Below are 10133 nucleotides of genomic sequence, written 5' to 3' on the forward strand. Positions count from 1 at the left end.
TTTTTGGGTTTCTTTTTTTTTTTAACGACACTTACTTTCAGTTTCACTCCGCGGAGAGGAAGAAAGACTTCCTGTTCATTATCTCGACGAAATCACAAAATCTTTGACGATGTCAAAGACTATATGACAAATGTATTTTGAATGATACAACAGATTTATCCACTGTACATAAAAGTAGACAAAGATTGGCCTTTAATTTGTCATTTCATTTCGGTGGGAGGTCCTTGGGTCTTGGTGATGAGGGTTGATGATCTTTTTCCCATCAGAACCTTTTAACCATCCAGGGATTTGATCTATAACTTCCAATTCAAAGTGCTTATCTGACCGCTCGGCCACCCAAACACCTGATATCTAACCTTTCTCCTCGAAAAGCTCATGAATTGGTAATGTGGTGCCTTCATTTCTTCCTGTCACAGATATTATTTCTGTGCCTTTCCTCCAAGTTGCTGTCGCCCCTTTCTTGCCTGGTCTGGTCAAATGTTTTACATTGTTTTCATCTTTGCACATCTATCATGCATGAAATAAACTGACAGATACATAAAGACAGCATCGGTTCTGTGTGTTTTTGTCCCATCCATATAAGTCGAAGTTGATGTCGAGAAGTCCCGCAATGGTGCAATAAATAAAACAAATAAATGGCTGCACGGTGGAGGTGGGGTAGTGGTTAGTATTGTCACCTCACAGCAAGAAGGTCTTGGTGACTTGTTGAAATATGCAAGACTTCCCTCTTAAAGGGAAGATCCAAATGGGGGCATATGTCTCTCTGAAACATCTGTTTCAGCAGTGGTAGGGCCTTTACAGTTGTGGAAGATGTTAATACAGCCCCACACACCAGACGATGCCTGTTTGATGAGAATAACCAGAAAAATTACGATTCTGACGACCTTTACATAAACTCTTGACCAGAGAAGAGAGCTGTGTTGCAGGATTGAGTGTGGTTCTGGGATTGCATGAGGAAGCTTTAACTTGTAGATTGCACAGTGAAGTGTGTTCACAGGCAAAGGTTTCTGGAAGTGTCAGGATCTTAGTTGTTTTAGGCTTCTTTTTTTTTTCTTTAACAAGTCACAGTTTTGCCTTTTAGTTTGCTGTTTCACCTTACTCATAGTTTTTACAGTTGCCAGTTTCACTGCACATAATAAACAACATGCAGGTAAAGTGAAGCCATTGGATTTATGACTCAGTGGGGGAGGATCCTCATTTTTAACAGATGTTTCTCACTAAAACATGCCAGTGGTCCAGTGGCAATGACAGGCGATGGGTTAAAGATACCACACATCACAGAATGTCTGTTTTTTCCTCCTGCCTGTCTGTACGCATGCTCAGTGTGACCTCCCAGCTGATGCACATCGACAGCCGCATCCTCGCAGATCCAGCGGTCCGACGGCGCATGGATCGCCTGTGAGAAGAGCGAGCGCTCCGGCCAGGAGGGGTAAGACTGAGTCCTTCCCTGCTTCTGCACTCTGGTACACTGATAGAGGAGGCTGCTGCCCCAAAAAAGATGTAAAAAAACCCAGAAAAAAACCGAGAGAGAGGCTGAGTTGAGCCAGTTTACATGGCCTCGATGACTCACTGGTGACTGGTGTGCGCGGTCACTTCGCGTCCGTGTTTTCCCCGGAGTCCGCGTCAGCTAGATCATTTTACCAGTTCCAAAACACTCACCCGGTTTTCTTTTTGTTTGTTTTTATCGTTGTAAACTGCAATTTCCAAGCTCTGAAATAAGAATCGCGTGCCTTACCTCGTCCTTACCGCCGTTTTCTTTGGTCCGAACCTGTCAGAATGTGGAGAGGAAAGTTTGGAGCGGCTCGCCAGAACCATGGACAGCTCCGTTCACAACGACACAAACTGAAAAAAAAAAACCAGTTAAAAACTACTCGGCTTGAACACATCCCCTGTGATTAATATGTGATAAATATATGATAAATGTAATTTTCTCACATTAGTGAGGAAATGTGGCAGTTATGTTCAGAAATCAGCTAAATAAAGGGCTTAAGGTTCTACCCTGGGGGCTATTCAGTGGGTTGAGCCATTTTCACAGCTAGGTTTTGTTTTTTTGTTTTTTTCATAGAGTTGTGTTGCACTGTTTTAACCGCCATAGGGAAAATATAACTTTTTGAAAATGGCTTCTAAGGTCCAACTTTTCAAAAAGTCTCTGAATTGCAACCTTTTTGAATCGCTGCGACTGTGCATGGACATCACAGTCATAGTAAAATAATTTTAAAAAATTGCACGCGTGGCAGCCTCAAGAGTGACATGACTCTCGGTCGTGTTCACCTGGGATTTGGTAGTTTTATAAATCTCACCCTTAATAGCAATCCACCTTCATAGTCTGTCCATCAGTGTGTGGTTTCTTTACGAAAACAAACAACAGCACCCGCTGGTGGCCAAACATGAAAACTGCATAATTTTTAGCCATTTTTGTGTGAACGGACATCCTTTTCAAAAATGTTGCTGTGAAAATGAAACACTCAAACGTTTCCATGAAAATGAAAGTCAGGGCTAAAATCAAAATTGGCAAATTAACAAAATAACTATAAAATTAGGCACATAATGTTTGAATGTTTATATATAATACACACAGCCTCCACCCCCACCCCACCTCACCCCCGCTTTCCTGGCGACTTGGTTCCTTCCAGTTTGCAAGCAAAATTTAGTTACGGAAACTTTACAGTCACCATTACGAATACTCACAAAAAGTAACACTGTATAGGTTTGTCCTCTATAATACACAGTTGATGTTTCATATCAGTCCCAATAAAAGGTAAGATCCTCTAAGTAATTGTACATCTCAAAAGTTAATTGTTTTGTCAGTTATTTCTACACTCAAAAAAAGCTTTCTTTCTGATTTTTTTTTTTAATGTAACAATAATTACTTCCTCATAGGAAAAGTAGGAGAAATGCCTGTCTATCTGTCTTTAGTTTTTCTCTCCCACTAGAGTCACAACTTATTGCTTAATTTTTAACCCTGCGTGTAAATAAAACCGTTATTACTTGTGGACTTTGCTTCCCGGTGCACCAGTGGATTTACTTCCTTGGCTACAAGCACATAATCAGAAGGGTCAGGTTATTTTTCTTTTACAAGCTGAAAAATAAAATGTCAGTAAAGCCACAAAACATGGCATTTAGCTTACGCAGTCCGGCTGTGTTTAAGGTATATCAGAGATTTACCCCACAAGTCAGAGCACACAGTGCATTCGGTTATTTCAGTCAGTGTTTTCCTCCACCTGAAGGATGTTGTCCCAGGGTCATTCTTAATTCAGCGGTCAGGATTACAGCCCAGACCAAGTGTGTGTGTGTGTGTGTGTGTGTGTGTGTGTGTGTGTGTGTGTGTGTGTGTGTGTGTGTGTGTGTGTGTGTGTGTGTGTGTGTGTGTGTGTGTGTGTGTGTGTGTGTGTGTGTGTGTGTGTGTGTGTGTGTGCCGCTTGGTGAGACTGCTTGAAAGCAAAGAATAAAAATAAATCAAGCAAACAGCCTCAGGAGAATAACAACAGAGGGACATGAATACAGTGCGCACGCACTTGCATATGTGTGACTCATCCGTGGGTGGTGATAGAGTCACCTCAGGGCCACGGTAGCCGTCAATCGTTCACACGCGACAACAATAACTGGGGCAGCGCGACGACACAGGCCGGGATTTATGACGCGTCTCTGCGGGCGGGGAGGCTTTTATTGAGGGAAATCCATATTCAGCAGATAAACAATGTTTCTGTTAACAGCTGAGCGGCTGATATGCACACATATCAATCTGCTCACAACTATGGAGGGCTCATAGTATAAATGTGTATCTTTTACAGCAGGGCTACCGGGAGTGTGATGGCGCTGTGCTCCGAGGCCTGTGTTTCGGGCACAGGAGGAGAATCCTCCGGCAGTGAGGTGAGCTTCCCCGTTCCACCATATATGATTGAGTTTTATTCCATTTCATTACAGCTAAAGGAGTCTCATGGTCAACATTAGTTCAGTTCAATTCATTTCAGTTTTATTTATATAGCGCCGTTTACAATACAGCCATCGCGTGGCACTTCACACTCAAATGAAATATGAAGATATACCCCAAACAACAGGATACATTAAAAAATGTCCTTTTTGTTTGGTGTTAGAGAAGGTCCCTAGCCAATTTAAAGCAGTTTAACCATCGTTTCACAGCCAGATGTCCTGCAGAGAGAGTCACAGTGACAGGTAATACTGACTGTTTTGAGAGAAAGAAACATTGGAGACGGTCTCTAAGCAGTCTAAACCTAAAGCAGCTTAATTAAGAAAACTATTTTATCTCACACACAGAAATCCTGCAGAAAGAAAGAAAGACAGTGATACTGACATGAGGATGTTTTATTTTTATTGTTGTTATTTGTGTACAAAGTGTCCTATAAATAACCAACTATCCGTATTAGTTTATAAAGGTCAATTTGGAAGAAGATATTGATGAATTTTACAGCTTTTTTGGACCAAATTGCATGTATTGTGTTGTTCCACGGAAAACAGCACATGTAATTTGGTGCCATCTCTGGCTCCATGTCTTTCCAGGCTGGTTCCAGCTGCCTTCAGTTTGGGGTTCGGTCCTATCTGCACCACTTCTATGAGGAGTGCTCGTCCTCCATGTGGGACAGAGACGCCGAGGGCCGGGGGTTCGTCCAGAGCCAGAGATCAGCCCAGTGGTGGAACTCAGTAGTCTGGAAGGTAAAATCTTCATATCAGAGCGCAATAAACTGCGTTCTTACTGTCATAATTACTTTACTCTCAGCGTCATGGTTCAGTAACTTCAAACCTGTTACTTTCATTCATCGACTGGAGCCGTTATTAGTCATTTCTATGACAACTGCATTGAGCAGCTTGATTGATTAAGAGCAATTAATAGCCCAAAAGGCTGATTGACTGAAGGTTAGCGGCAATAAAAATGGGAAAAAATGTGATATTGTGCACACACACACTGAAACTGATTTATTACCAGAGCGCACTGAGGGTTGAGTATGAAAGGTGAGTAAAGTCACACGCATTTGATGTGTGTGTGAATATTGCCTTCATGAATATGTAATATTTCAGTGACTTCATAGTGGCAGCAAGCAAATAATACCATTTTCAGCAGATCACATGTGAACAGTCTAATCCAGGGGTGTCAAACACATTTTAGTTCAGTTACCACTTATAATCCACTTTGACCTTAAGTGGACCAGAACAGTAAAATAGTGCCCTAATAACCCTGTTGTGGCACACAATGTACATGATAAGAATGTCTATAGGTTCATAAAACCAAACAAATACTACTGACAATGACTATAATATCAACATGAAGCCAATTTTAATGAAACCTTCTGGTTCAAAATAGAGTGAAATATCCCCCCAAAAAACTTAAGCCTATAGCTGTTGCGTTATGCTTTTGGTTTGGCTGGATTGGAGCCTCTTTGCAGGCCTGTTTTGGCCCCACGGGTCTTATTTTTGTCACCTCTGGTCCAAAGCAGGCAAAATCCTCATTAGATTGCTCCTGTTTCTTCTTTTTCTCAGTAAATCACCTGCAAATTACAACACAGTTAATGAGCTATGTATTTGGATTAACATGCAATTCAGCGTGTTTTCTTGCAGGATCTTAGCGAATCAGGGCTTTAGCGAGTAAAAACTATGGCTTCCTGAACTGAATAGATTGTGCCACCTCTTCTTCTCACCAGCCACTGCTTGTAACAGCTCCAGAAAAAAACAACAACAACAACAACAATCCTTTATTAGAGTGCAGACATTGCATTTTGAAGTGTCTGTGCATGATGAACAGGCAGCGGTGTGGTGGTATTTGTAAAGGCACGAGCTTTACATGATTTTTCTGCATGGTGACCTTTTCTAACAAGAAGCGAGGAGCACCGAGCAAATAAGGCCAAATAAAGAAGCACGGAGGCGGCGCAAACGACCGGCTCAGCTCTCTGTGTGTCCCGCCAGGTGTCCTTGGCCCTGGGTCTGCTGATCCTGACTGCGGGCGTCGCCACCCTGTCGGTCGGCTACTCCACCCCGCAGAAGATCGAGTCTTTCGGAGAGGGGGACCTGTTCTTTGTGGATACCCAGGCCGTCAGCTTCAACCGGGGGCTGCACGTCAGTGCGGCGGTCGGGATCGGCCTCTCCTGCCTCGGCGCCACTCTGACGGCGATGGCGGTGGTGGTGTGGATCCTGCCCAGGGCCAAGCTGAAGGAGAGGCTCTTCTATAGACCGGGGGAAGGGGAGCGGAGGTCAAAGAGGGGTGGATTTAAGGACGCGGGTGATGTGCTCACTAAGCCGCCAGGCAGAGAGGAAGGGAAAGTTCCCTTCACTCTAACAAAAGGGAAAAATGTGCAACCGAATTCTTAAAATAAAAGCAGAACTACGGGGCGCCCAAGCTTATGTTCTCGTCCTGGGACCTCATTTACTTTGTTTCTGTATCCAACAATTATCCTTTTCTCCGGGTAATTGTTCTGATGAGGGTTGTTTTTTGGTCTTTAAAGGCTTTAGGAGTACAAATTCAACTCAGGAAATGATTTATTTCAAAACATCCACAGTGGAGTGCATAAATGAGGCCCCAGTGCTTGAACCGAAGACCTTGTGGCTTCCTCAAGCTTCTCGTAGTGCAGCATAGGGACACATCCGTTGACGGTAGACTGTGTTTGTGCAGTGCACTCGTGTTGTATGAAAAGAAAATACACTGAGTAATGCCTCAACAATCAAAGAGAGCAGAGCTGCAGTGCGTGATGACAGAAAAAAAAATGTTGTTTTGCTCCCACTTGGTAGCGTATCTCGTACTTTTGCTATGTTTGATATTTTGGGTTTTCAATCGAGGTGGTAATTTTGCATGAATCACATGTTGAAACCCACACACACACACACACACACACACACACACACACACACACACACACACACACACACACACACACACACACACACACACTCACACACTCACGCCACACACACGGAGAGGTTGTAGATAAAGAGACTCATTACCAGTCCTGCCTTTTCACGTATCTACACTAATGCTCAGCCCTCCGTTTTGAACCCATGTACAGTCTCCTGCACTCTTAACCCCCTTGCACACCGCACACACTCACACACACACACGTGCATAAATTTGCACTCCATTGACAGTATCGCCTATTTTCCTCCCCACTGTAATCTGGCTCTGTAATTGCTTGCAATCTGTGTATCCAGGCAACAGTTGGGCTTCAAGTGCTCTATTTTGAACTCAGAACAAAGACTCTTTTTTTCCCCGATTGGTCCCTCACTTCTCCCCTCTCGTGATTTTCACACCAATCAGGTTTTTTGTTTACAGGCACACACAGAGCGAATAAGTGGCGAAGCTCTGAGGGAGGAGGGATTTGCACCGGCACTCTTAGAGGCCACCTGTCTGATTGGGTCCTCCGATCTATTGTAATAGCCGTTGTAATAGGGAGCAGGAGTTAGAGAATCGTACTGATTTACCGGCACATATTCCACACAGTGTTGCTGTTGGTGTTTCACTGTTTTGCTGTGGTATTATTAGTCATGGTGAAAATAATGAAGTACAATGGGATTATGTGTCACCGCTGCAAAAACAAATGGCCAAAATAAACTTGTGATCTGCATACTTGATTTTTTTTTTTTTCAAAAAGTGTTTGACTTTGTCCAATCACTCGGCTCTACTGCAGTTAACATGATTTTCAAACACAAACTATTTATGCTTTTTTCTTTTTTTTTTTTTTTTTTCCATTTTGATGAATTGAAGGATTTCTACAATAGTTAAAACTCATGAGTAGATTTTTAATTGCGCAAAGCCACACATGTGAACTCCATAAAGAAATGCCTGAAATTTTCCAATAGGAATATCGTTGCATTAAGGTGAAGATGCTAACTACTGTACCCCTTCTTCTCCATTTTCTTTGTCAGTTGTTGGTGTTTTTCAAGTAATTAATGCAACACATTATCTAGTAAAGCTTTGCGTGCATCAAAATGACTCACACTATTTAATACATTTGCCTTCATGAACATCAGACATGAAAGGCCTGAAGCAGTTTATGTTAATAGATTGCATAACACGCAATGTGATTCAGGACATCTGAAAACTCTTGCGTTGTTCATCTGTTTTTAAGACGCTTGAAAAGGAGTTGAGCTCAGCCTTTAGCAGAGAAGCTGCTGTTGTTGTTGCGAGCTGAGAGGCATTTCCTCAACTGGCTCCCCACGGCTTCTCTTTGTGGACCCCATGTCAGACACTTTCACTCTTGTACCTCAGACTCTGTGAACAATCATGTTGTGATGCCTCCATCTTCATTTATGTTTAGTCCATTTGGGATTGGATCAGCAGGATAGAGCAAAGAATCCCAGACCTCTCTGTGCCGTGCACCATCCTCCAGCTCATCTGGGGGGGCCAAGCTGCTCACAAACCAGAGATATAATCTATCCAGAAAGTCCCAGGCCGACCCTGGTTCGGGCGACAAAAAAGCAACAAACAGATTTAACGTAAGGTTTCAAAAACACTGTGGTTTCCAATTTGAAGTCCTTCTTTCAAAGTAAATGTCCCTTTGTGTTGCGGTTAACCAAATAAAAGAATAAGATAAGAATTAAAGTCAGTGAAGAAGCTGATCGAGTTTTCAAACTACAAGAACTTTAAGTAATGAGAACTGGATTTCTTTTTTTTTTTTAATTGAAAGTTTGGTCACTGCATCTGCGATTTCGTATATATTCCATCCTTCATCATGATCCGGCATTGATGAGGTTTTAATGAAGTCCAGATCTCTCTTAAACCCTTTCCCTGAATCCAGTTTAATCTCTAATCTCTAATTCCTAATCCCAAACAAACTAGAGATGTATGTTTGCATTATAAAAAAAAAAGATTTAGAATTAATGTGAACAAGAAGAGCATGTGCTCAGCCAAAGAAAATAGTATGATGACAGCGAGTGTTGAACGTACAGTACAGGGTTCTGTGTGTGTGTGTGTGTGTGTGTGTGTGTGTGTGTGTGTGTGTGTGTGTGTGTGTGTGTGTGTGTGTGTGTGTGTGTGTGTGTGTGTGTGTGTGTGTGTGTGTGTGTGTGTGTGTGTGTGTGTGGAGTACATCATGTTACTTTGGTGGGATGAGTCATAGCTGTGACTGAGTGTGACTCATCCTGTCTCCCAAGTCACACACCAACAGCAGAGACACCTAATGTTCGCCAGCCGAGACAGGACGACACAGACACACACACACACACACACACACACACACACACACACACACACACACACACACACACACACACACACACACACACACACACACACACACACACACACACACACACACACACACACACACACACACACTCACTGGGTCAAAACCTCCCTCAGAATCAAGCAGCCAGTTTCCCAGCTCTGTACATTGAGGATATTAAATAGTAAGCCTATTTAAAAGTGTTGTGACAGTGTCATTAAACGCCCTCCGTACATCATCTCGTCTTCCTGTGTTGAGATCATTAACACATCATAACCTGCAAACGAGGGAACATCCACGCCATCACTGGGACTATTTTCCTATCCCTGTTGTTGGTGGGCTCTTTACACTCTCGGCGCGTGTTTGCATGGCTGATTTGAGCACGCTAGGTTTATTAGCGGGAGTACGTATGTGCATAATGAGATGGAGAAGTGGAAGCGGTGGCGGAGTTTCCTGTGAAGATGGAGGCTGCTACGCTCCACTGGCTGCAGAGCTTGCGGAGTGAGTCACACAGTTGTGGGGGAAGAGGGAGCACACAGCCGAGGATTGACAGAGCCGTCCGTCCCACTGCACCGTCACACTGCACCGTCTCATCTGCTTTGGAAACCACGCACAGAGCTGGAACGTTTCTAAGCCCGTGGATGGGGTTCCAAATTTGATTTTAATCATTTGCTGCGGGGCTTGATTATCAAAGGTCTACAAAAGGTCACTTCAGTGTAAATTTGTGCCGAAATTATGCGGTTTTAAAATGTTCGGGCACGTCAAAAGGAGTTCGGTTTACACCCAAGATGTGGTTCTGACTCAAGAGTTCATTTAGAGAAGTATTGAAAAAGAGTTGTTTTGATTAAAGGCAGCCAGAGACATACCTCAAGATGGCATTTTTCACCCAAAAATTACATAGCTTTTACGAACAAGATGCACGTGGAGATGACGTAATCAGATAATGACCAAATGTATTATCCCACAGCT

The 10133-nt window shown here is 43.1% G+C and overlaps 1 protein-coding gene across 1 annotated transcript; it reads left to right on the forward strand.

The window, feature by feature from the left end:
• Window positions 1-1229: 1229 nt before the first annotated feature.
• Window positions 1230-7564, forward strand: nrsn1l (neurensin 1-like). Its single transcript, XM_080485287.1, has 4 exons — window positions 1230-1429; window positions 3792-3870; window positions 4519-4671; window positions 5917-7564. Exons 2-4 carry the CDS (start codon window positions 3811-3813, stop codon window positions 6316-6318), a joined length of 615 nt encoding a protein of 204 aa, XP_080341413.1. The 5' UTR covers window positions 1230-1429; window positions 3792-3810; the 3' UTR covers window positions 6319-7564.
• The last annotated feature ends 2569 nt before the right edge of the window (window positions 7565-10133 follow it).

Source organism: Lipophrys pholis (genome assembly GCF_963383615.2).
Source record: "Lipophrys pholis genome assembly, chromosome: 17".
Classification (NCBI taxonomy): domain Eukaryota; kingdom Metazoa; phylum Chordata; class Actinopteri; order Blenniiformes; family Blenniidae; genus Lipophrys; species Lipophrys pholis.